The sequence below is a fragment of the Lotus japonicus genome, chromosome 2 (assembly GCF_012489685.1).
Source record: "Lotus japonicus ecotype B-129 chromosome 2, LjGifu_v1.2".
NCBI lineage: Eukaryota > Viridiplantae > Streptophyta > Magnoliopsida > Fabales > Fabaceae > Lotus > Lotus japonicus.
This window is the reverse complement of record NC_080042.1, coordinates 27,551,670-27,579,212: the sequence shown is the minus strand read 5'-3', so window position 1 is coordinate 27,579,212 and position 27,543 is coordinate 27,551,670. Positions and strand designations below refer to the sequence as shown.

At 39.4% G+C, this 27,543-nt stretch overlaps 2 protein-coding genes, 1 long non-coding RNA gene and 1 pseudogene across 10 annotated transcripts; 2 read left to right on the top strand and 2 right to left on the bottom strand.

The window, feature by feature from the left end:
- Nucleotides 1-201: 201 nt before the first annotated feature.
- On the bottom strand, nt 202-3,644 carry LOC130737864 (uncharacterized). 8 transcript variants are annotated; one of them, XR_009018995.1, is made up of 5 exons: nt 3,511-3,644; nt 3,204-3,362; nt 2,719-2,772; nt 1,459-1,841; nt 202-575 (listed from the first exon to the last, which is right to left on the bottom strand). It is a non-coding gene; the product is annotated as an uncharacterized LOC130737864 (long non-coding RNA). The 8 variants fall into 8 exon arrangements; XR_009018993.1 differs by having other exon boundaries at nt 3,236-3,362; XR_009018992.1 differs by having other exon boundaries at nt 3,236-3,362; nt 3,491-3,605.
- Nucleotides 3,645-4,197: 553 nt separating this feature from the next.
- LOC130735325 (multiple C2 domain and transmembrane region protein 16-like) lies at nt 4,198-11,158 on the top strand (annotated as a pseudogene).
- Nucleotides 11,159-13,244: 2,086 nt separating this feature from the next.
- On the top strand, nt 13,245-13,861 carry LOC130736291 (uncharacterized). Its single transcript, XM_057588131.1, has 3 exons — nt 13,245-13,343; nt 13,432-13,683; nt 13,790-13,861. Exons 1-3 carry the CDS (start codon nt 13,245-13,247, stop codon nt 13,859-13,861), a joined length of 423 nt encoding a protein of 140 aa, XP_057444114.1.
- A 9,659-nt stretch (nt 13,862-23,520) lies between these two features.
- On the bottom strand, nt 23,521-24,064 carry LOC130736290 (uncharacterized). The gene is made up of 2 exons (XM_057588130.1): nt 23,923-24,064; nt 23,521-23,837 (listed from the first exon to the last, which is right to left on the bottom strand). Exons 1-2 carry the CDS (start codon nt 24,062-24,064, stop codon nt 23,521-23,523), a joined length of 459 nt encoding a protein of 152 aa, XP_057444113.1.
- Between the last annotated feature and the right edge of the window lie 3,479 nt (nt 24,065-27,543).

Below are 27,543 nucleotides of genomic sequence, written 5' to 3'. Positions count from 1 at the left end.
TTTATTCCACTCTCCTGTGTGACAAAATTTTAATATCAAAATTTCATATTTTTATATATATATACTTATTAAAAAAATCTATAATATTGATAATATTTTTTTTTTGTTAATTTAACACAGAAATATTTTAGTGTTAATGCTCTTCTCCGTGGGATCCCTAATTTGACAATCGAATAGAGTAGACAACAAATAAAATCAATGTAGACAACAAATAAAACCAAATTTACATTAAAAATAAAGTCATAAAACTTAACAATAAGCAATCACAACAAATCATAACTGCCCAACTCACCTAAATTTTGAAAACTAATTAAAATAAAGCGAACACAGCCACTGCCAAATTGAGGAGGTTAGGAGAAATATATGATGAATATGATCAAGAAAGGTTGGAACCCCAAATGCTGCAGTCATATTCTTCAACGACACTTTGTGATGCTGCTTCAATTCAGACTCTTTCCCCCCGGGTCTTTCTCCCTTAGCAGGTTCCACCAAAACAACTACAAAAGAGTTTAATGATCTCTTTCTTCATCTAGAAGAAGGTTCTCTTAAATTTGTGGATTAAGACTCATCATCTCCTGCCAAATATGTCAAAGAAAATCCTATAATTCACATAAAAAATATTCGTGGATGGCTCTTTTAAACGCAGAGAATTAAAATATTTCATCATGTATTCCTGTGTCATAGATAAACATAAACACAACGAAGAGGGCAAAGTTCAGCAGATAATGTACCAAATCATAACTGACCAAGTCACCTAAATTTTGAAAACTAATTAAAATAAAACGAACAGACTGCCAAATAGAAACTGATCAAGTTATATATGAGTTATAATTTTTCATAGAATCTTCCCAACAAAGCTGAATCATTAGCACCAAAGAAAACAGTGGCCGAATAGGAGTGTCCTGAAAATGAAGCCATCCACATAACTAAAACATAGAATTGTGCCATCTCTCCACCCAAAAAGAAACAGCTCTTGAAAAAAATGGTGCAATTGTGCCATGTAGGTTCCAATAAATTACTTACAAAAACAGATGGGAGCAAGAAAAAAGCAACTCAAATGCGTATGGCAGTACCTTTACAATTAGATGCTTCACCTACCTCACTAAAATGTTTTGTAAATACACACCTTCACCTTAAAAACAGGAGCAAGTTAAACAAAAATTAACTAAATCTCAAGCTAATGCACAATATCTTTAATTCATTATTGTCATGAACAAAATCACTTTAATCCCTCAAGAGACATCCAGAGGAAACTTTTCCATGGGGCTCTTCAATAGCTACCCAACCTTCACTAAGTTTAGATTAGAGTATTTTTAGAAATAAACATATATACAAATCAGAAAAGTAAAAGATGTACATAAAGAAAATAAAATACCAACACAAATCTACAAAATAGTAAAAGAAAGATTTGATGGGTGGTGTTATCATTAGAGTAGAACTTGTTCATGAAAGACTCACACATTAGAGTATAACTGGTGCATGAAAGTCCTGCATGTGGCTCAGATTGCTCAATAGTGCAGAGATCGTTTGGCTCATATTCTCCTCTTTCCATTTTCAATGTAGAGATCTAAGTCATAAAGAATTTTTGGTGTTACACTGATTCATAAATTTGTAAACCTGAAATAGACAATTCCATTCGTTTAAGGTTTGTATAAATTGAAAAACATCCAAATCAAATGCGGACATAGTAGTGATTAAAAACAACTCATAGCTCATAAACCACCACCAAACATTTCCATCATGTCCTTAGTACATACTATCTGCTTCATCAAGCTCTTCAATCCACCCATGCCCAATTTAAACTTGAAGTGGAGCAGGTTCCCTTCATTTCAACTCATATTCTGTCATGCAAACTAAACCAATGTCAGCTATGGCTGCAACCCACAAAAAATACATAAGATCAATCCATAAAATAGATCTTAGCCATCTATTCTGTGATAGTAAATGAGAAATCCTATTATTTTGTCACACATCCAACACATGTTACATAAGATGCTGCTCCATTTGTTAAAGAGTAAATCATAACCAATACAAAACGCCTGATCAATTAAAAATTAAAAATATTAAATAGATATAAAGCTAATGCTAAGTGTTTACAATTAAAAAATTATGGCCCTTAAACACACTTAATTCTCCTTAATGCAAAATCACAAATAATCATTCATTTTTGAACTGCGTAACATTAATTTGCATACTCAAGTCATTTTACTTCTAATAGTAACTCCATTTTTATTAATCTGCCACTCCATTCTCTCTCTTTTTAGCACTAAAAGAGAAAACAACCAAGAACAATTCCAAACCCAGTGGAAAATTGTACATTAATAGAGAAGTAAGATGCAAATAATTAAGGGCAATAATTAAAAATCTAAATTTATGCAAATTGAGTTAAAATTTCTTATTTGGCCACCGATTCTTCTGAGTATTTCATTTCAGATCCAGCAAGATTATCTCTCTCAGAAACATATCATATTCCATTGGAAAGAAGTGGAAATGTAAAGTTTAAAAAAAACTTGTCTTTTCTTTTTTACCACAAACACAATCTAGTGTTTTAATCAAATCCATTAGAATCAGCAGATCACTTTACCTACGATTCAACAACTCAAACTTCTTATAAACATTAGTTTTTAATTGTGCAGTTACTTTTCTTCAGGTAGATACATATCAGTGGTACTACTTCCTCTGGAAGACAACATAAGATTATAAAAAGAGAGTATATACCTTGCTTTCAAGGTGTCTCGAATGTCTCCTTCATAAATCTGCCATGGAAAAGCCCTGAAATAAAGATCACTACAGAAATCAATAGGGAAAAATGCTACAAATGATCATCATGATCAATTTATTTCTCCCTTGGTATCCAGCATTTAGCATATTATCAAGAGAAAGAACTGTGCCAAATTAAAATACAGTTATAAATTAGAAGGAAATAGACAAAACCAATCAACCCTACACCAGCAAATTTTTCAGCAAGTACTTCTTTCAATGAAATTTTTAATTTGCAAGCCCCAACTGGGCGAATCAATCCTCTTAATCTGAGACAGAACGAAAGCTCCAAAAACCAATCAGCTGAAAAGTAACTCAGGCTTCTTCATAGTTTGTAAAAAAATCAATAAACTATGGGTTCTACAGAAAGATAGAAAGATGAAAGGGAATCAAATGTAGAAAACTCTAGAAAAGAAAGGGGAGGAGAAGGAAGAGGGGATTACTTGCGAAGAGCCCAGATCATGAGATCGCTAACCTTGGAGAGTAAGTGCTCCAGTGCATTTGAAACGTCAGTCGGAGAGGAAGTCGAAGGGGGCGGTCGCGGTGCGGATCGCAGGTTGTGGCTCGGGTTGGGAGCAGAGGAAGTCGGAGAAGGATGAGACCTGTGAAGCAAAGCAACGGTGGATGAAACCATATTCCAATGGAAGTTCTTATATAGGGGAAAGGGGGGAGGAGAGGCGTGAGTAGGTTTTAAGAGAAAACTGGAAATTGCATTCAGATAGGGAAATACATTGAATGAGAAGTTACAACCATTGGGCAGATAAGCGGCGTATCGAGAGATGGAGTATGGGAATCGAGCAAGGATTAAATGCAAAAGTTGAACTATAAAGATTAAGGGATTAAATGCAACATGGACGATGCCACATAGTAAGTAGTGGATAATTAATGTGAATCATTAGTCAAATTTTGGGTAAAAAATATTTCGAAAATAAAATAAATTGCTGGTGCTATTACATGGCTACCCTTATATAAAAAAAACAATTAGCAAAGATGCCACTCTCAAGTTTCCAAAAGTGGTAATAAGATTTTCTTTTTCATTTTTTTTAATCATGGAAAAATTGCTGAAACCTCCTTCATAACTTGCCACGTGTCAAAAGTTTCCTTCTTATAGGTTCTCTTTTATATTGTATTTAGATGTGTCACTGACGAATATTTTAAGGGGCTGTATAAATCGCTTGCGATAAACCTCTTTTTATTTAAAACATCTTTTTCATTACTTAATCAGTACCCAATACTTTTTTATTGTGGTCCTTGTTTCTCTACTCTTTTTTTAACCCTCTCAGTCGCTTACTCACAGGCCCAGCCAGCAACAAGAATAAACACCAGCATTTTGGCGTAGTTAGTCTCAACCATCAGTATATGCATTGAAACCTGAAACGCACTGTTTCAAGAAAACCATCCGTGGTTGAAGAAAAAGACATCTCAATAAACCGCACCATGGACACGATTCGAAAACTCGTGGTTGAGGTTGTGGACGCTCACAACATCGCTCCCAAAGACGGCCACGGTACCTCAAGCCCCTACGTGGTGGTCCACTTCTATGGCCAGAGGAAGAAGACCCGAACCACAGTTCGCGACCTGAACCCGGTCTGGAACGAAACGTTGTCCTTTAACGTGGGCGCGCACTCTGACATCTTCGGCGATGTGCTGGAGATTGACTTTTGCCACGACCTTAAGTACGGAGTGACCCGCCGGAACAACTCGCTGGGTCGGATCCGCCTTAGTTCTAGCCAGTTCGTGAGAAAAGGTGAGGAGGCTTTGATATACTACGAGTTGAAGAAGAAGAGCTTGTTCAACTTGGTCCAAGGCCAGGTTGGCTTGAAAATCTATTACGTAGACGAGGAGGTTGCACCACCACTTCCACTGAAGCAAAACGAGTTGTCGCTGCAGACTGAGGAAGCGAGTACTGAAGATAATGCACCGCCGGAAGAAACAGAAACAAAGCCACTAGCTGAACCTGAAAAAGATGTAGAACAACCATCGACAGTATCTTCTGAACCACCACAGAAAGGTGAAAATCCATCGGAGAAACAAAACGATGAACTAGAAACGCAACCGTCTCAACTGCCAGAAGATGAAAATAAAAAGCCGCTTGATCCGGAAGTGTTGCAACTGTCTCAACCGCCAAATGAAGGAAGTGATGCAGATAATGTGGATCTGGTACCAGATAAACCTTTTGTGATGGCGGCAACATCTTTGTCGAGGTCCAATTCAAAGATAAGATTCAGCGGAATCAACGTTACACAACCACTAAGCAGGGTGGCTTCAACGACTAGTTTTACATCAGAAGCATCATCTGCGGAAAGCATGTCCATCGAACGGTCCTCGTTCGATCTCATGGAGAAGATGCATTATCTCTTCATTCGTGTGGTGAAAGCCCGGTACCTCCCCACCAACGGTAACCCGATAGTGATGATCGCTATTTCTGGTGGCCACGTCACGTCTAGGCCCGCGCAAAAGACCACGTTATTCGAGTGGAACCAGACCTTCGCTTTCAGGCGTGACCCACATGATTCCTCCCCTATACTCGAGATCACCGTGTGGGACCCATCAATAGGGGACCACGCGTCTGACGTGGACGGTCGTATCCTCCTAGGTGGAGTGTGCTTTGATGTGAATAAAATTCTAGTAAGGGACTCACCGGACAGCCCTTTAGCCCCACAATGGTACAGAATGGAAGGTGGTGGGGCTCATCACGGGGACCTTATCGTAACACCCCGATTTCCAGGTGTCACTTTAGTAACCAAAAATAAACTTTACGCGGAAAACAGGTAATTTTTTTTCGTTTGATTCCTTTAAATAAAAGCGATAAAGAAATAAAGACAAAACCCAACACTAACTAACCGATATACAATATATACACATGTACAACCTCAGCTGCACTCTCCCGTCACGCGCACTCGCAGTGACTCCAAAGTAGTAAGCCTGCAGGAAAATATATACAAACCAGCACTGTAGGTAAAAGTATCAAAATATACAGTTATCCAAGAGAAAGTCGGCACCCAAAAATGGCCTGAACAAAAGACCCCTATACTCTGGCAGACTCTCTGTGATCCTCCTCAAAAGAACCACACAAAAAGCCACACATCGGAACCTACCCTGTCCCAAAAGAAACTGCCGATCAGAGCTCTACACAAAAAAATGGCGCTAGCCTAACCTACCCTCCCAGCTCAGCTCACCAATCCTCCTCCTCCTCATCGCTGCTCGGCGAGTAACTCTCCCCACTGCTCTCGGAGTCAGAGTCGGAATCCACCGTAATCATCTCGGTGTCCAAATCCATGACCTCCCTCCTAACTATCCTGCGCACCGCCCTAGTCGAGCCGGTCTCCACATCCACTTCTCCTGTAAGAACATCCTCCTCCACAACCCTCATCAAGGGGTCCACACGGTAGCCGTGCGGTGAAGAGAAAGATAAGAGACGTGAGGCAGATGGGACAACAGACTCCCTCCTCGGCTGCACGAGCCTAGAGGACGACGCCACGTCGGTAAGGGCAATGGCAGTAGCCGGAGGTGGCGCAACAGGTGCAGCAACAGCAGGCTCGATCTCCGCCGGGTCCTCCTCAACAGAAGGTGAAGTCGGAGGTGGTGCAGGTGGTCCATGACCAGTGCCTGGTCCACAGTGAACTGAGGGCGGCAAGTCAAAACTCAGCTCCATACGCCGTAGCACTCCTCTCGTCAGGCGTCCTCGCTCATCCGTCCGGTCCTCCATGACCCTTCCCCTGTACGTCGCTCAGTGACCAGCAACATCGATCACTCAAGCGGTGGGGGCATCCCGATCCACAAGCTCATATCTGATCCCCCCCGAGGGAGAGACCATCGAGAACCAATCGGCCATCGACATCTGGCAGCAGGCCGACCGCCCAAACACAAACATACAAACAAAGCTAAGGCGCTAGGGTCAACTCACAGAAATAAGTAGATATACACTCAACATGTGATAGGGGGTATAGATATATGTTGATATATACATATATAAACAATCCTAGCATGTTATGGCTCTAACAATGCTTCAATAAACAAACAGCACACAATTCAAGTCAGAATGAATGTATGCGTGAAATGCACAATATGATCCGGATTTGTGACGCGTTCCCGTTCGCCACAAGTGAAGCATTCCCATTATTCATCCTGGATGAACCATTCCCGTTATTCATCCTTGGTGAACCATTCCCGTTATTCACCATATGATGAACCATTCCCGTTATTCATCATTAATGCAGTGGTGAACCATTCTCGTTATTCACCATGAGATGCACAGGTGAACCATTCCCGTTATTTACCCGATTGATGCAACACAGCCCAAACAACAAGAGCGTTAAGTGTCGGTCAATACAACACAACTCCACCCACAAGAGTACACAAGGGTCTAGTGTCGGTCAATACCACACAGCCCAAACAACAAGAGCGCTAAGTGTCGGTCAATACAACACAGCTCCAACAACAAGAGAACCCAAGGAATTAGTGTCGGTCAATACAACAAAACCCCAACAACAAGAGTACGTAAAGAACTCGGTGACTTTCAATCATCACTTTAGCTCACCTCAGTGGCTTTCCCCAATACCAAAACCCACAACAAAAGTCGACTTTTCCCCGTCTTTCGTAAATATTTTCCCCTTCAGTTTCTCCTATGATTATTCGTTAATAAAAATAATTTCGATTCAAATTAGTCAGGTTATGAGTTTATTTCTCAAAGTCTAAGTTTCCCAAGTCTTTAGTTTTTCAAAGCTCTATCATTCTAAGTTTTCAAAGATCAACCACCCAAAATACATTTCCCGGGGAAAGTCTAAGAATTCCAACATATGGCTAAGTCTCAAACCCCACATTTGGACTTGCCTAGGGTTGTTCATCCAACCCGAAACACCAACTTTAACCAGTTCAGAGGTTCCCCACTCCGAAATCGCGGCAAAACGCACAATCCATCAATATCACAACATCACAAGTTATGGAAAAGCATCATAACATCAACTCATCATCATAATCAACATCAGATAATACATAAGTCAAATTTATCGACGCCTATCATGCAATCATAGCTAATATGTAAGTTGCCCTAACCTCGAGCTGATCCAGTCTCGTAATCAAAGTTTTCTTCAAGCAAATGCTCTGAATATTCCAAAGTTCCTTCAACTGAACCTCGGAGAAAACAAAGCAGAATCCAAACGATATCGATTAGTTCGATCACAATACAACTCATAAACGATAGACAAAGCATCAAAGCTTCAGAATACAACATTCGAATGCGAAAAGACAAGTTTTCGAAAACGAAAAACTTCCCCCCCATTGATATAGCCCACGGCCAGAAAGGAAAAAGGGCTTCGGCTCTTTTTCTTCGATCAAATCAGTTTACAAGGTAGTTTTAGGGTAAAACTAAGGCAAAGAAACTGTCGGAACAATTTTCGGACAATCCGATCAAAATACGGCCGTGCAGGGGCATTTTGGTCCAAAAAGGGTTTCGAAATGTGAGACAATAAAGTTTCGAAATGTGAGACAAAAAGGGTTTTGAATCAGTTTTTCAGATCCTTGACAGCTGGATCGCAATCGGCGATTACTGACAGAGGTTTTAGGCTCTTGGGAACATAGGGAACAAACCCCAACCAAGAAATCAGAGAAATCGGACAGTTTTACAAAAAGCTCAAAACTGTGAGCACAGAAACGACTTCAGAAACGTAGAAGAAACAGTAATCAGAGGTAAGAATCATGCTAGTTACCTTAGTACCTCGAAGTAGGGACGAACTGCACGAAGATTGGTCGAGTTTTCGCGAAAAACTTTCCTCCCCCAAGCTCCCTCAAACTCGCGGCCCCAAGAGAGTGAAAATGAAGATATTTTGCTTTTTCGCCTATTTATAGGCGGGCGAAATCGCGGGAAAATGAAAATTTCGCGATTCTGATTTTTGCAGCACGTTCACCGAAGAATTCTAAGAGAGATTCTGGCGTCAGAATTCCAGAACTCAAAACAAATATCTATGATTTGGGAAAAACGATATCTAAAATCCCAAAAGCGGTGTAAGTTAATCTGTCCCGAAAAACTACTTTTTGCTGTGATGCTCAAACGACAAAACTTCCTTCTGAAGAAAGATTGGAAACGTCGAAACAAATCTGGCAACGCGGACGGAAACTTCGTTAGATGTCCCGAATAGAAAAAGTCTTCATCCATCGCTCGAATCTAGGGTTTCGAAGCAAAGAAATTAGCGTCGTCGGACTTCCGAAAAGTGAATACTATCGTGCGTACAGTCCAGAGTTCCGAAATGAAACGCTGGTCGAAGGAAAAATAAAGAGAACCTTTAAATATTCCATGGATTCGAAATCTCACTTAAAACATTACTCTAAAGCGAAATTAGCCTATACTGGACACGCTCGCCATAAGGCAGGTGTGCAGATGACTCGCACTAACTCCGGAAGCAACTACGCAACATTCCTCAAACAATTCTTGAACTTTCTTCTTCATTAATCTTTCTCAAATTGCAAACTCCTGTCACGTTTACACTGATTCTACGCGTGAGTCGGAAATTAACTTGTTCTGAAATTCCAGGTCTTACACTCATGATAGCCACGTGGATCGGCACACAGGCTGACCAATCATTCGGCGACGCAGGGAAAAGCGACACCTCTAGTAATGTTAAGTCAAGAGCCAATGTGTATCAATCACCGAAGCTATGGTACCTTCGTGCCACTATTCTAGAAGTTCAAGATGTTATGCCTTTAACATCGTCGAAGGAGGCATGGTTTCAAGTCAAAGCCCAGATTGGGTTTCAAGTTCTTAAGTCAAAAATGGTCGTCACACTCAACGACACCGTTTCATGGAACGAGGACTTTCTCTTTGTCGTTGCTGAGCCCATCACTGACTACCTTGTTATAACATTAGAGAACCGACAACACAAAGCGCTAGTGAATGTGGGTTTGCTAAGAATACCTCTCACCGCGATTGAAAGGAGAGTCGATGACCGGAGTATCGCCTCGCACTGGTTCACCTTCGAGAGCCCTCGTGAGGAGAAAAGTGGTTACAAGGGAAGGATGCACCTTTGCTTATGCTTTGACGGTGGGTATCATGTGATGGATGAGGCAATTCACATGTAAAAGCGATTACCGCCCCACGGCAAGACAACTCTGGAAACCTCCGGTTGGCACAGTGGAGCTTGGCATCATTGGTTGCAAAAATCTAGTACCGATAAAGAGGGTAGATGCGTACTGCATAGCAAAATACAGTAACAAATGGGTACGTACGAGGACCGTATCTGATAGCTTAGAGCCGAAGTGGAATGAGCAGTACATGTGCACGGTGTACAATCCTTGCACTGTTTTAACCATTGGAGTGTTTGAAAACTGGGATGTGATTGAATTAGACAACCTAATTGAACCAACGAGACCTGATTTTCGTATAGGAAAGGTTCGGATCCGGATATCTACGCTTCAAACGGGTCGGGTGTATAGAAATACATATCGTCTCTTTGTTCTCACACATGCTGGTATGCAGAAGATGGGTGAGATCGAGCTAGCAATAAGGTTCGTTCGCACGACTCAACAGTTGGATTTCCTCCATGTGTATTCGTAGCCGGTGCTACCGTTGATGCACCGCATCAAGCCCTTAGGGGTGGTCCCGCAGGAGCTGCTTCGGAACACCGCCGTGAAATTGGTTGTGGGTCATTTCTCAAGATGTGAACCTCCATTGAGAAATGATGTGATGTTTTACATGCTGGATGCTGACTCTCACAACTTCAGCTCACGAAAGGTGTGTGCCAACTGTGACAGGATTATCAATGTGGTCGCAGGAGTCATTGACATCGTACGATGGGTGGAGGATACTCGCGGGTGGAAGAATACGACGACCACAATTCTTGTCCACGCCCTAATTGTGATGCTTGTGTGGTTCCCAGACTTAATAATGCCTACGTTGTTGTTTTACGTCTTCACGATTGGCGCGTGGAACTACAGGTTTCGGGTGCGGGACCAACTCCAGCATTTCGACCCCAAGATCTTGCTTGCTGATGTGGCAGACAAGGATGAGCTCGATGAGGAGTTTGATGTGGTGCCGAGCGCTCGACCATACGAGGTGGTGCGTGCAAGGTAGGATAAGCTTCGTGTACTTGGGGCGCGTGTACAGGCGGTGCTGGGGGATTTAGCAACTCAGGGGGAGCGCGTGCAGAGTTTGGTGACTTGGCGTGACCCACGTGCGACGGGGATCTTTGTTTCAATGTGCTTGGTGGCTGCATTGATAATGTATTTGGTGCCTTCGAAAATGGTGGCAATATCTTGCGGGTTTTACTATCTACGCCACCCTATCTTCCGTGATCGGTTTCCGTCGCTGGGGGTGAACTTCTTTAGAAGGCTACCTTCATTGTCAGATCGAATTATGTAGTTTTTTTTTTGTTAACAAATTTAAAATTTACATCAAAAAGTTAATTGAATGAGATAGAATATCAAAATCAAAAGTGTTATTATGTCAGCTTTTGTCTTTATAATTATAGTTGAATGTCGTGATTCAAAAAACCATTGAGATTGAGGCTGTTTATTACCGCCACAATATGTTGAAGCATAAAATTTAAACAACTTTTTTGATAGTTTATGCATCATCCTAAAATTACAAGTTTATTTTGAGTTAATTTTTTTACTATCGTTCTTACTTCTCTTCTCTGCAAGTTTTCTATTTATTGTTATGTTCAGCGTAGCACTTGAAGGTGTGCGCTTGTGTCTTGCTTCTTTTTATTTGCGTTGTTGTTTTGTTCCACTTTCTTTGTAACTACTATAAACTAGGTAGCACTAAATATAGATGTTTGTCCTGAGTCCTGACCATTGTAGAGAAGTGATGATGTGAATTTTCCTAAAATTATTATACAATTAGATTTTTATGGCGTCTTTTTTATCTACCAAAAGAAATAGCGTCTTTTTTCGTGAAAACTTGAAAATATCTCTTTGCTTTCTCGAATCGTCTACTGCCACAAGATTGCTTTATCTGAGCTTGTATCAGGTCACTGTAGATATTATCAGGTCACGGTAGATATGACTTGTATAGCTGTGTACTATACCTTGGAATAGACCATTTAGCACTTGAGTCATGTGATCAGGTCACTGTAGATAATTTCCTGTATATTTTAAAACATAAACATTGGAGCCATATTTATATGAATGTTTTTTTCTATATGCCATTTTATTGAATAGAAATGCAAGAGGAGAGAGAAAGAAAAAAAGAATGGCTAAAAAACAGCCAACAAAGAAAAATATCAAACTAGTAAAGAAAAAGAAACAAAACAGGGAACATAGATCATAACCCAACTAGTACAACTTCATGTAGCCTGAAATTTTTATGGATTTGATGGGTATGTGTTGGCACCAAAGTTTAATCTGTTGATACCAAATGTTGCTAAAGTTATCAAAAGTAGTCAGGTATATTTCGATCCAATCTTTACATTGTTGTTTAGCTAGATTGCATCGAAATTATATATATAATGGCAATTGAAGTACTGGTTAGACTTGACAGTGGCACAAGCAATGTTTGTTAAAATTGTTGAATATAACCAAAGCAGTATTTCGACCGAAGAATACAAATAAAACGAGGGGGCTTGGATTTCAAATGAGCATACAAATAAAACGAGGCAGTTATCAATATTAGGGCTGTCCAGATTGATCCGGCCCAACCGAAACCGAATCAACCGAAGTCTTTTTCAGTGTAAACGGTCGAACCAGGATGGTTCTCGGGTCCACCGGTTTAAAATAAACGGTTTTGTATGGTCTGGTTCGGTCGAGTTCGGTTTGGGCTCTGAACCGACCTAATAGGGATAAAAAAGAAAAAAAAATAAAGGACAGCCAGACACTTGCATGCTTCGTTCAGTGTAATGTGTCAGTTATTTACAATAAATCTCTATATGATACATTACAGGAAACGTTAAGAGAGTGGATTGGAAACGTGTCTGTTTTTAGCCTGTCCACAGAAGATCCACGGAGGACGAGCTTATGTGGCATACTCTCAGATTTTCCGTTATATTTTATTCAATGTATATTGGTTTAAAGATCAAGGGTACTAGACCATATGTTGCAACCGATCTTTATTATGCTTCTCTGCTGTCGTTCTTTTCTCTTGGTCCTCTATGTTTTTGATTTTATTCACTTTACATGCATTTTTTATTAGGAACTGTCATACGTTCTTGGTTCTTCTTATTTCTTTTTATCTGTCTGCACTCTGACTATATCTTGGACTTCTGCATGCATTTTTGCAGTTGGTGATGACTTACTCCTTTGCTAGCAGTTTACCATTGGTTTTCACAAACTATCTTTTTCGTTTTCCCTCCTTATTTTGGTTGATTTTGAATTTGAAAGTTGTTTTGTAATGTTGTTTTGAATCCGTCTGTGATCTTGGCTATAAATAGCTGTATTGAGTGGTTCTTCTCATCAGTCATCTTCGTTTGCATCTTAAAGGTTTTCTTAGGTTATTTAGTGTTTGCTATGGCTTCTGTGTTCGATGATCTTGCTAACATTGATAGTTCTAAAGTTTCATGGAAGATATTGGTAAAAGTTGTTCATTTATGGTCTACAAGGCGTTAAATGGTTGTAAGATCGCCCATGCTGTTGAACTGGCTCTTATGGATTCGAAGGTTGTGTTTTTTGTTGATTCAATATTATTAATTTGTATCACCCTTCTCATTTATTTATCTAAGAGGATCTTTGTGTTACTGTTTACAGGGAGCTAAGATTCAAGCTACGATTCGGAAGACTTTGGTTTATAAGTTCCAGCATTTGATTAAGGAACGTGGTGTTGACTCCATTTCTTTCTTGGCTCCTGTGGTTAATAATGGTGACTATAAGACTACAAAGCACCAGTACAAAGTTAATTTTCTCTACAACACTGAAGTTCATCCCATGAACCAGAACCCTATCAATTTTAGTCCATTCTTATTTGTTCCTATCTGTTCCATTTTGAATCACGCTATTGATGTAAATTATTTAGTGGGTATGTTTGAGATTTTTCTTTGCCATTTATCTATTGTATTAACTGCATAATGTTAGGCCTACTGTGCTGTGCTGATCTTTTACTATTCAGATGTTCTTGGAAGTCTTACTGGAGTTGGGAATGAAAAGTCTTGTGAGAGTGATCATGATAGTATTAAGATGAATGTCATTGAGATTGAGTCTTGAGATCCGGTGATATCTGCAACACAGTAGTTGTTATTCAGTTGGCTAAAGTGAAAACTTTTCGAGGTAGTGGTCATGTTTACATTGTTCCTTCGTCCTTATTTTTGTTCAAGTATAGTGACTAATTTTTTTGTTGTTTTTACTTCATCAGGAAAAGTCTGTCTGCAGAATGTTCATGTTGCTACGAAGTTGAATTTTAACCCTGAGATTGAAGAAGCTCGAATCTTGAAACAGTTGTAAGTGAAATACTTATGTCATTTATTCTCTAATATTACACTTCTATATTTGATGAAGTATTTAACAAAAAAATTTGTCTGCTATAGGTATTCTGATACTATTGAAGATGGCTCTCAAGTTTTGACTCAGATTCCTGATAATTGCAAGCTATCATATGAGGATGACTTTTTGGCTGTTACTCCTCGGAAGACTATTCAAGAAATGAAGTTATGCGTTGAGGTTTTATGTTACTTATTTGTTTGCCTTTATTTTTATTTTTTTAGTTTACTTTTAAAATAAACAGTTCACATATTACTCTATTTGAATTTTTTTTGCAGAACTCTATTTGTGTTGTGTCAGGTACTATTAAAGATATTATCGATGTTGGTGATTGGTGGTATATTGCTTGCAAATGCAATAAAAAAGTTTATCCTGATGAGAAGATGTACTTCTGTGAGAACTGTAATCGTCATGTTGTTGTTGTGTTTCAAAGGTATCGTGTCCAAGTCAGAGTCTCAGATGAAGTTGATGATGCTGTGTTTGTTCTTTTTGATAAAGAGTACACCACATTACTTGGAAAACCATGTGATGAGATGATTAATGGTCAGCATAAGGGAGGTTATTCTGGTCCTGTTCCTGCTGAAATTTTGGCTTTGGTTGGAAAAACCTTTCTTTTCAAGGTGGAAATCAAAATTGCTGGCAATCCTAAGTTTGACACATCCTATTGTGTAAAGCATGTTTGTACTAATTCTGAAGTAGTTGTTCAGTTTCATAACAATTTGGTTGAGAATTCTGTGAGTTTTTACAATAATTATAATTTTAGTTCATTCTTTTATTGTTTGCATATTTCATTTAATTTGATATAAATTTTATTTCAGGTTGAGAGTGATTATCCAAGTTCCCTTTCCACTCCTCCATCTCACAACAAAGGCAGTGCAGTTATTGCTGATTTGGCTAAGGTTAAATGTTTTCTATTTTCGTATAGAAATTTTTTTCCTATTTTTTGTATTATATTTTGTTAGAAAATTAACTTTGTGTTTTTGTTTCAAGATCTTGATGATGATTTTATGATTGTGTCTGAGAACAAAGCTTCTGTTGGCTCAACTTCTAATGTTGTCGACCTTGCGACTGATACCGGTGGAGTTACTCCTTCTAAAAGATCTTCTCCTGATTCTTTTGCCTATGGTTCTGCGAACAAAGGGAAGCAGGTTGATGTTGTGGTTAAGAAGGAGAAGAATTTAGACTATGGTTTCAGGAACTATGAAGTTGTTTTAGTTTAAGTCTTATGAGTGGATGTTTTATGTATCTCTTTTTTTGTTTTGTCTAAGAAGTGCTTTAGAGCACATTGTTGTCTTTGGTATTTATTTTGATGTTGTGTTTGTAAGATAATTAGCTTGAAGAGTCTATGATGTACTCTCCTATGTTTGTGATCAGATGTTATGTTCCCCAGTGGTAATGGTATTTTGCTTCTTTTCTGTTCCTTATTTTAGTCCTCATGTTTATCATTTTTTTGGATATAAATTTTTTTACTATACTTTTCTATCATCCTTTAATATTTAACAACCGAAAAGTATTTGAATTCCAATACTGGATAATGTTTAAACGGTTTTATTTAATTCTCTCTATATAAGTATTTTTTTCATAATCTGAATAATGGTGTAATTTAGACCTTTAAGTAATTGATACTTGGTACAGATGAAACAAATTTTATTTGGAGTGTTATAAATTTTTGATTATTCTATGGGTTTTTTTCATTAATTGGGTTGACCCACTGTTTTTATTACTTTATATGACTTTAAACCTGGTAGGTTTCTGGGGAAAGCAGGTTCAGGTACGCGGCTATGTGGAGTTTGACACAGTTTTTGGAGTGGGCGAGGACGCCGAGCTCCTAAGGCTAAGGTATCTGGTCCTACGGGTTGCAGCAGTTTATAACGTAATTATAGGACGAAGCACTTTAAATCGCCTCCATGCAGTGATATCCACGGCCCACCTCGCAACAAAGTATCCACTGCTCTGCGGAAGGATAGGGAAAATAGCGGAAGATCAAGAAGTGGCGAGGAAGTGCTACAACAGTAGCCTTAACTTGAATGGTAAGAGAGGAGCCGGCGACGGACACAGGTGTCATGAGGTTGAGGTAGCTGAAGGCGGGCAAGAGCGTCCGGCTACACAGAGCCAGAGCGACGCGGGCAAACGAGAAAGGCAGGTCGGCAAAAAGGCAAATAGGACGAAGAAAGAGGGAAGTCAGGGCGAGGGAGCCCGGAAGGCAGGGCAAGGCGGATTCTTTACACGTACAGATAGCGATCGGTATGGAGAGAGCTGGGACATGGATGCAACCAGTAGAGGCGTGCTGGCGATTGAGCCTAGGCTCACCCATGAGCAGGAACGGCGCCTGAGTAAGTTGGTAGAGGACAACATTGACCTCTTTAGCTAGAAACAAAAGGAAACTATTTCCAGGGGGCTGTCCACATTTAGCCCGCCTGCGCAGAAGGAAGAAGAGAGGGGAGAAGGGCGGAGTTCAAGGAAGGAAAAAGGGGAATTCGCCGGCGAACTGAGGCTGTGGGAAAGAGAGAGGCAGAATGAAGGGATAGTCAGTGGCAGTGTTGTTAGGATAAGAGGAAACGCCATAGATCATTGAAGCCATTAAGCTTCTGTCTACGCTTTTAGCTAGGAACCTCTGAAAATATTTTTCATATTTGGTTTCATTCTTATCATCAGAAGTACTAGATGCAATAACTTCTTCTAACTTAGAAATTTGATTTTTAAGAACAAAGTTAGAATTAACTAAAGAGAAGTTGTTTTCATTCAAATCAGAAATGGTTTTCTCATTCTTAGCAGTGACTTCAAAAGCAGCGAGAAAATCCTTTTTCAACCGTTTATGCTTAGTCAGAAGAGAATCATTTTTACCCATAATTTCAGCTAAAACTGTTTTAAGTTCTAACAATGAAAAGGATGCGAATACCTCATTTTCATCTCCAGAGTCTGACTCAGCTTTCTGATGCTGATTCAACATCTGACTCAGCTTTTGATTTTACTTCCTTGTCTTTTACAATTCCCATGAGTCCTTCAACAACTTCACCATCAGAATCCACTTCTTTTGAATCTGATTCATCAAAAGTTACCATGAGACCTTTCTAAGCCAAGAATTGCTTCTTAGGCTTCTTGTCTTTCTTCAGCTTAGGACAATCACTCTTGTAATGTCCTGGCTCCTTGCATTCAAAACAGATGACTTCTTTTGATGAGGACTTGCGTTGACTAGATGATTGTTTTCCTTTAGCCTTTGCTGATCCTTTGTACTTGTTCTGCCTGTGCTTCCAGAGGTGGTTGAGCCTTCTGGAAATTAGTGAGAGCTCATCTTCATCAGAATCTTCAGAAGATTCTTCTGATTCTTGTTCAGCTTGAAGCGCCTTGGCCTTTTTAGGTCTGGACTTCAGAGCTATGGACTTTTGCTTCTTCTGAGCTAGATGGTCAGCACGATCTATCTCATGACTCTTTAGGATGCAGATAAGTTCCTCCAAACTTATCTTGTTAATATCCCTTGACAACTTCAAAGAAGTCACCAAGGGCATCCACTTCTCATGAAGGCATCTGAGGATTCTTTTGGCATGATCAGCAGTGGTGTAACCTTTGTTAAGCACTCTAATCCCAGCAATGATCATCTGGAATCTAGATAACATATCTCCTACAGATTCATCAGGTTCTATCATGAAGGCATCATACTTTTTGATTTGAGACAAAGCTTTTGTCTCCTTGACTTCCTCATTTCCTTCATGAGACATCTTCAAAGAATCAAAGATGGCCTTTGCAGAATCACGATCAGTAATTTTCTCATATTCTTCATATGAGATCGCGTTGAGCAAAATGGTTCTTACTCTATCATGATCTTTGTACATCTTCTTTTGGTCTTCATTCATCTTATCTCTTGGATCAACATCAAAACCAAGAAAGAAACTTTTGATTCTATCTTTCTAGTAATCAAACTTTTCTCCATCAAAGACAGATGGTTTAGTACTGTAGTGGTCTTTCTGAGTTTCGTTGGTGGTGGTCGCCATTTGAGTTTTTCACACCGGCCCGGATCTATGAACACTGTTAAGTGTGGTAATCAGAACTTATGCTCTTATACCAATTGAAGGTATGAAAAACACTAGAAAGGCGGGGGGGGGGGGGGTGACTAGGGTTTTACGTTTAAAAACTTTCCCTCTAAGATTTAAACAAATCTTTTCGGTTTCAAGAACACAAAGTGCAAGAGATAAAGAGATGAGAAAAGCACACAAGTGTTTTATCCTGGTTCACTTGATAAATCCCTCAAGCTAATCCAGTCCACCCGTTAAGGTGATTTCTTCCTTCATAGAATGAAGGTAATCCACTATTCAAAGATTGTTACAACTGCACTAGCACACCTTGCTCAGTGACTAACAAATCTAAGAACTAGCAACACTAAGACACACAAGTCTTAGTCTTCTCAACAATACTGACCTCATTGGTCTCTCAAGGAACTACAAACAAATTTGTAAAATGTTTGGGTTCACAAAGAGTTTCTTCTAAGCAAGAAGAAGTAAACACAATAAGAACAATTAAGAAATATTGGTAAGGTGTTTTGCTTGAAGGATTTCACTTGTATTGCACTCATAAAACCTAGCTAGAAAAGGAAAATACTTGCAAAAGACTCATTTTTCCTCCTCCTCATGCCTTGACAGTCAACCACCTTCACCATGCTCAGATTTTCTCAAAGAAATATTTAAAATAGTAATTTAAATAGAAAAAACGAAAATAATTAATGCATTAAATACACAATTTCCCTCCTAAATGCATCAAAACTTGAAATTTTAAATTCAAAACCTTTATCAATGGTTTTGGCTCCAAAATTTCGTGCATCACTCTCATAATAACTCAAAAATATTTTCCAAAATTAATTATTTAATAAACCATAGGTTTAAAAATAATTAAAGACATTTTATTTAAATAAAACCTCCAAAAATAAAACAAAGCAATATTCCCTCATGGAATATTCTTTAAACCATGCCCAGAACATCCCCATAAGTTGTGGCCCATGAAACTGTCCTCGCCGGCTCGATTCGCCAACTCATCGTCGTTATCGGGTCGATTTTAACCTAAAAGTCGTCGGAAAATAACCCTAGCGACATTACAGTCAAAACGATCGTAATGAGGAGTACATCGTCATCTAGATATTATTACAGTCTAATAGTGTCCCTAATAAAATAATTTTCCTTTCTAAAGGCATAATATCACATATAACACAAATAGTTCACAGAATATTACTCAATATTATTATTAAAATAATATGCCCTAAAACCGTGTCTTATAGCAAATATCTCCAACACCCACTTATATGTCTCAATCGACTCATTTGTAATCAAAGCGCAAGCAAAAGCAGTTGTCTGACCATGGTGATTGTAGCCACAGAAAATCACCAGAGGCTTATTATACTTGTTTCTCTTATAGGTGTTGTCAAAGGAAATTACATCACCAAATGCATGGTAATCCACTCTGCTTACTCCACCACTCCAAAATAAGTCCTTCAGATTTTCATCTTCAGTTTTAGTATACTTGGAGAAAAACATTATGTAAGACCTGGATTTACAGAGCAAGTTAATTTCCGACTCACGCGTAGGATCAGTCTAAGCGTGACAAGAGTTTGATGTTTGAGAAAGATTAATCAAGAAGAAAGTTAAGGAATTGCTTGAGGAATGTTGCGTAGTCGCTGTAGGAATTAGTGCGAGTCGTCTGCACATCTGCTTTATGGCGAGAGTGTCCAGAATAGGCTAATTTCGCTTTTAGAGCAACGTATTAAGTGAGATTTTAAAACCTTGGGAAATTTAAAGGTTCTCTTTATTTTTCCTTCGACCAACGTTTCATTTCGGAACCCTGGACTGTACGCACGATAGTATTCACTTTTCGAAAGTCCGACGACGCTAATTTCTTTGCTTCGAAACCCTAAATTCAACCGCTGGATGAAGACTTTTTCTATTCGGGACTTCTAACGAAGTTTCCGTCCGCGGAGCCATATTTTTTTCGATGTTTCCAATCTTTCTTCATAACAAAGTTTTGTCCTCTGACCATCACAGCAAAAAGTAGTTTTTCGGGACAGATTAACTTACACCGCTTTTGGGATTTTAGATATCGTTTTTCCCAAATGTTAGAGATTTGTTTTGAGTTTTGGAAATCTGTCGCCAGAATCTCTCTTAGAATTCATCGGTGAATGTGCTGCAAAAATCGGAATCGCGAAATTTTCATTTTCCCGCGATTTCACCTTCCTATAAATAGCTAAAAAATTCAAAATATCTTCATTTTCTTTCCATTCAAGGCCGCGAGTTGTGTAGAGGAGAGGGAGAAGAATTTTTCGCCGAAACTTGACCGATCTTCACGCAGTTCGTTCCTAATTCAAGGTATCGAGGTAACTAGCTTGATTCTTACCTCTGATCACTGTTTCTACTGCGTTTCTTTAGTCGTTTCTGTGCTCAAAGTTTTGAGCTTTTCGTAAAACTGTCCGTTTTTCTTGATTTTTCACTTGGGGTTTGTTCTCTACGTGCTCAAGAGCCTAAAACCTTCGTCGGTATTTGCCGATATGGATCGAGTTGTCCAGGATCTGAAAAACTGTTTCAAAACCCTTTTTGGCGCACATTTCGAAACTTTAATGTCGAAGAGTCGTAATCTGACTTCGTGCCTTTAGGATTTGTTGTTACGAATGTTGTTAGGATCATTGCTGTCAAATTTGTTTTCCGAAGTGATAACTTTGAGGTTTTGAGCTTTTATTTTGGACCAAAACACCCCTGAACAGCCGTATTTCGATCCGATTGTCCGAAATTTTTTTCGACAGTTTCTTTGCCTTTGTTTTACCCTAAAACTACCTTGTAAACAGATTAGATCGAAGAAAAAGAGCCGGAGCTCTTTTCCTCTCTTGGCCGAGAGCTATTTCAAGGGGGGGGGGGGAGTTTTTCGTTTTCGAAAACTTGTCTTTTCGTATCCGATTGTTGTCTTCTGAAGCTTTAAGGCTTTGTCTATCGTTAATTAGCAGTATTGTAATCGAGCTAATCGATTTTGTTTGGATTTCAGCTTTGTTTTCTCCGAGGTTCAGTTGAAGAGACTTTGGATATTTCAGAGCAATCGTGTGAAGGATATTTGGACCACGAGACTGGAGCAGCTCGAGGTTAGGGCAACTTACTATTAGCCATGATTGCATGATAGGCGTCGATAAATTCGACTTATGCTTTACTTTGATGTTGCTTATGTTGATGAACTGATGTTATGATGTTTTCCATAACTGTTGATGTTGAGATGTTAGTGAATTGTGCGTTTTGACGCGACTTTGGAGTGGGGGTTCATTGAACTGGTGTTATTTGATATTTCGGGTTGGATGAACTACCCTAGGCAAGTTCAAACTTGGGGTTTGAGACTTAGCCATTTGTTCGTATTCTTAGACTTTCCCCGGGAAATTTCTTTTGGGTGGTTGGTCTTTGGAAACTTAGAATGATTTGACTTTCGAAAAATAGAGACTTTGGGAAACTTAGACTTTGAGAAATAAACTCATAACCTGACTAATTCAAATTAAAACGTTTTCATTATTGAATGAACCATAGGGAACCTAAAAGGGAAAATGATTGCGAAAGACGGGGAAAAGTCTTCAAGTCTTGAAGTTACTGGGAATTGGGGAAAGCCACTGAGGTGAGCTACGGTGATGATTGAAAGTCACCGAGTACTCTAGTACTCTTACTATTCAAGTTGTGTTGTATTGACCGACACTAACTCTGGGTTTTGACTTTGAGTTTTGTTATTCGAGTTGTGTTGTATTGACCGACACTAACTCTGGGTTTTGACTTTGAGTTTTGTTATTCGAGTTGTGTTGTATTGACCGACACTAACACTAGGTTTTGGTTGTGGGAGTTGTGTTGTATTGACCGACACTAACTCCGAGTTGTGTTGTATTGACCGACACTAACTCTTGGGTTTTGTTGTTCGAGTTGTGTTGTATTGACCGACACTAACTCTTGGGTCTTGTTATTTGAGTTGTGTTGTATTGACCGACACTAACTCTTGTGTTTTGTTGTTCGAGTTGTGTTGTATTGACCGACACTAACTCTTGGGTTTTGAGTTTTGGGTTTTTGAGCTAAACACTTGTGTTGTGAGGTCGATTCGATGTTTGGCTAACCATATTGCATCATTCATCATGTGGTGAATAACGGGAATGGTTCACCATTGCATCATTTGGTGAATAACGGGAATGGTTCACCATTGCATCATTTGGTGATTAACGGGAATGGTTCACCAATGTATCTTTTGATGAAGAACGGGAATGCTTCATCATGCGGTGAATAACGGGAATGGATCACCAAGAGTAAAGAACGGGAATGCTTCACTAGTGAAGACCGGGAATGCTTCACAATCCGGATCATATTGATTGCATTTCACGCATACATTCACTCTGACTGGAACTGTGTGCTGTTTGATTTATTGAAGCATTGTTAGAGCCAATAGCATGCTAGGATTACTTATATATATATATATCAACATATATATCTATACCCCATATCACATGCTGAGTGTATATCTACTTATTTCCGTGAGTTGACCCTAGCGCCTTGGCTTTGGTTTCATGTTTGTGTTTGGGCGGTCGGCCTGCTGCCAAATGCTGACGGTGGATTGGGTTTCGACGGTCTCTCCCTCGGGGGGGGGGGGGATTAGGTTTGAGCTGGTTGATCGACATGCCCCACCGCTTGGGTGATCTATCTTGTGGGTCATCGGGCGACGTACCGGGGAAGGGTCATGGAGGACCGGACTGACGAGCGTGGACGTCTGACGAAAGGAGTTCTACGACGCATGGAGCTGAGCTTCAACTTGCCAACTTCAGTTCGCTGTGGACTCGGTACTGGAAGGGTAGGTTTAGGCAGGCGTCATATTTTGTGTGGAGTTCTGATTCGTTTTGCTTTTGGGACAGGGTAGGTTCCCGACGCATGACTTTTGTGTGGTTCTCTTACTGAGGGATCACAGTGAGTCATTCGGACCATAGGGGTTTTTGCTTAGGCCATTTTGAGGCCAACTTTCTCCTAGTTGATTGTACTTATAACTTTCTCACTCACACTTCTGGAATCTGTATATATTTGCCTGCGGGCACACTACTTTGGAGTCACTGCGAGTGCGCGTGACATGGGAGTGCAGCTGAGGCTGTACATGTGTATATATTTGTATATCGGTTAGTTTAGTTGTTAGGTTATGTCTTTATTTTCTATCGCTTTAATTTAAAAAGGAATCAATCGGAAAAAAAATTACCTGTTTTCCGCGTAAAGTTTATTTTTGGTTACTAAAGTGACACTCAGAAATCGGGGTGTTACACATTAGATCACCCTCAGCCTTAGCCTGAAAATATGACAAAGCAGCAACCGCATCTCTGTTTCCTACCCTTATCCGCTTCTACTTATCAATGTGATTGAACAAATCCTTCTTGGTGAAACCCAATGCCTCGTGACCACCTTTCTGGCCCAACATCAAACCCATTATATTGCAAGTCCTCACCCCATGTAGCTTAATGTTATTAATATGAGCCTTTTCAGAATCATTCAGGTGCCGATATGAAGAAATCAGATGGACTTTATCCACAGGTGCTAGAACATGGCTGTGAGTCTTGTCAAAGTAAACAACTTGACATGACACCCTGGTAATACTACCCTTTGCAACTCTAACCCGGTCCCTCCGCTCTAAGTATTTTCTATGCCTCACCCCCCTCTTTGCTGCAGACCAGTTGACGAGTAACAATGCAACCTTGCGAACCACGATAGACATTGTCTTACCTCACACCAAAACCATAACACTGACCATATCTTTCATAGATCTTAATTGCATCCTCTTCATAATCGAATTCCATCCCCATTATATTGTCTTCTGTCAAATCTAAAATGTTCTTCTCACACACATCACCATCATCGTCCTCTTCCTCAACTCCAGTGGAACCACCCATTTCCTCATAATGTGCACTATTTTCAGGCGAATCAGGCACATTATTACCTAGACTGACATGGACTTCGTCCTCTCCATTTTCGGCAAATTGTTCCTGATGAGAACCAAAGGGGTCTTTTATTCTTAGTTTATTTTATTTCAATAAATATGCATATGACCAATAGAATAAGTTGGGTCCAAATGCATTATGTTTCTGAATTTTATTTTAGTGTGTTTAATCCACTTCAAGTGGTGTGTGTGTGCATGTGGCGCATGAAGGGCTTAAAGGGAAGGACCCATTCCTTTCTTAAAACTCTTTGAATGTGTTTGAATTTGAATAAGTTATGAATGGAGGAGTTACATCAGCCAAGTCAAAGGATTGAAGAGCTTTCAAAGCCAAGAATGGAGTTACAAAGACAAGGAAATTAAGTGCATAAAGAGCATTGAATGCTATGTTCCCTGGTCATGAATAACAATCAAGAAAGGGAGTAACATGAAGCAATCAACCACCAAATACACGCCCAGGGCTGAAGCAAAACACTAACTTCCTCTTTTAATTTGTAACTCCTAGCCTAGGATTCTCCTAGAGAAATTACACCTCATCATTTTTGTGACTAGGCTGAATTTTCTTCTTCTTTATAAGGAAAACTCCTTCATTGTAATTGGGAGATCATGAATGAATTTGAGTAATTTTTCTGAGTTAGTTCAGATTGTTTGAGAGTGATTCTCATATCTCTTGAGTGATTCAAGACCTTGACTTATCAAAGGTTTGCCACCACCTTTGTGTGACGTTTGCACTTCCGTATTCATAAAGTTCCATTCGAATTCTGTCCAACTTTTCCTTACACGAAATTCTTCCTTATTTTTCCCTTCCAACTCTGATTTCTCAAGTCATATATCATCCTAGACGATCCATCAAGCCCTTGCTCCTTCTTGGGTCATATCATTTGGTATTCAGAGCTCCGGTTCTAGGATTCTTCATTCTTTTCTTCTTTGGAATTTCGGTTAGAAACTTTTAAATTTGTCTTGTCATTAGTTCTTGTTTTTCCTTTGGCTGAACCATTGCAAATGTTAAGCCTTGTTTAGAAAAAAAAAATAGAAAAAACAGAAGAAAAAAAATGCAAAAGAAAAGAAGGACGAAAATTCAAAAACAAAATACAAAAAAATGGCCGATGAATGGTTCTTGTTTAATTAGCCAAAATCAAATTGTCTCAAAGTGATCTTGTTGCTTGAATTCCAGTTTTCATTCTTCCTTTCTTTTCTATTCGTTTCTGTTGTTCTTAAATTTTTTTTATTTTCTTCTTGTGTCCTTTTCTCTGTTCAGTTATGTTAGTTTTGTTTTGGTTTCTTTTCCTCTTCTATTTTCTAAAGTCTATTCTAATCTGTGTGACTCTACACAAATTCAGTGGCATAATTCTTTGTGTGTCTTAACTTTGATTTACTCAAGAGATTGTGAGAATTTTTGAGTGGAAAAAGGCAACAGTGCACATCATAGAAAAGCCAATTTGAGGGAAAACACGAGTGAAGTGAGGTAAACAATAACATTTGTTTGTTCTACGTGAATCTTTTCATTTGTCAAAGATGTCAGGAGAAGAGGAGGAGCAACCAGCAGTGCGACATTAGACCATCGAAATGCGGGCTCTTACACAACATCTGGAAAACTTAATGACGAGGCAAACTGAAGAGATCCAATAAAGGCTTGATCAAGTGGAGAACCGGAACAATAGTGACAGTGAAGGCGGGATGCCACGACGAATTCGTGAAAATCCTAGACCTGCTCGGATTGAAGGAGTCAAATTCCAAATTCCTCCTTTTAAGAGAAAGAGTGATCCAGAGGCATACTTGGAGTGGGAACTCAAAATAGAGCATGTCTTTGCTTGCAACAACTATGAGGAGGACCAAAAGGTGAAACTTGCAGCTTCTCACTTTTCAGACTATGCTCTTGTTTGGTGGAATAAGTTTGCAAAAGAGAGATTGAGAAATGAGGAGCCAGCGGTGGAAACATGGGCTGAAATGAAACGAATCATGAGAAAAAGATATGTCCCTTCAAGCCATGCTAGGGATGTAAAATTTAAACTTCAAAAACTTACCCAAGGCAGCAAGAGTGTTGAGGAGTATTACAAAGAACACGAGGTTCTTATGTTGCAAGCCAATCTTGAGGAGGATGAAGAGGTAACCATGATTCGATTTATTAATGGTTTATCTAATCATGTTAGAGATGTTGTAGAACTTCAGGAATATGTAGAAATGGAGAAGTTGCTGCACAAGGCCACTAAAGTTGTGCAACAACTCAAAAGAAAAGGCTTGGAAAGAAAGAGTTCTTCCATTTTCAACTCCTCTAGTTGAAGGGACAAAAGCAAAGGTTCTGCATCCAGCAAGAACACATCAACACCTCAAGAGAAGGCACCATCAAAGCCTCTTGAGCAACCTCCTAAAAAGAGCAGAGAGGTAAAATGTTTTAAATGCCAAGGCATGGGACATTATGCTTATGAATGTGCCTCCAAAAAGACCATGATTCTTAGGGATGATGGAGACTACACCAGTGAGTCCGAAGGAGAACAAAGTGAAAAAGAGGAGGCAGCCATGAATGGTGAATTGTTGATGATCCGGAGGATGCTTGGTAGCCAACAAAAGCCCAAATCCGAAAGCCAAAGGGAGAACATTTTTCACACAAGATGTTCAATCAAAGGACAGGTTTGTATGATGATAATTGATGGAGGGAGCTGCATCAATGTTGCTAGTGAGAGAATGGTAGAGAAGCTGAATTTGGTCACAAAGCCTCATCCTTGACCATATAAGCTTCAATGGCTCAGTCACTATGGAGAAATTCAAGTAAGTAAACAAGTTGAACTTGACTTTTCCATAGGCAAATACAAGGATAAAGTGTTGTGTGATGTCGTCCCAATGGAAGCTAGTCACATACTCTTGGGGAGGCCATGGCAATATGACCCTAAAGATGACCACAATGGCTACTCCAACAAATACTCTTTTGAGCATCAAGGCCAGAACATCATAGTCAAACCTTTGAATCCTAGTGAGGTGCGTGAGGATCAAAAGAAAATGAGAGAAAAGATTGAACAAGAGAGAAAACAAAAGAGTGAAACACTTGACAGAAAGAAAATAGAAAAGAGTGAAACACTTGAGAGAAAAGAACTTTGTTTGATAAATGAAGTGAGAAAAGAAGTAAATGAGGGTGAAAATAATAGTGATGATCAATTGCTTTCTTGCAAAGAAGTAGATTCGAATTCTAATGATACTTGTTTGTCAAGAGGTGTGGAAATTATTTTGCAGGATCAAGAACCATGTAATCTCCCATCACCAAGGAGGATTGATAATCACATTGGCCTCATTACAAGTGCACCATTAGCTACTAAGCCAGCATTCATGACCAATCCTCAAGAGGTGGAGCAGGAAGTTTTTTATGTGAATCTGACCCACATGGATGATTATTTTAGTATTGCTGATAAAGCTTGCATGCTGAGTGCTTCTTCACATGTTTTT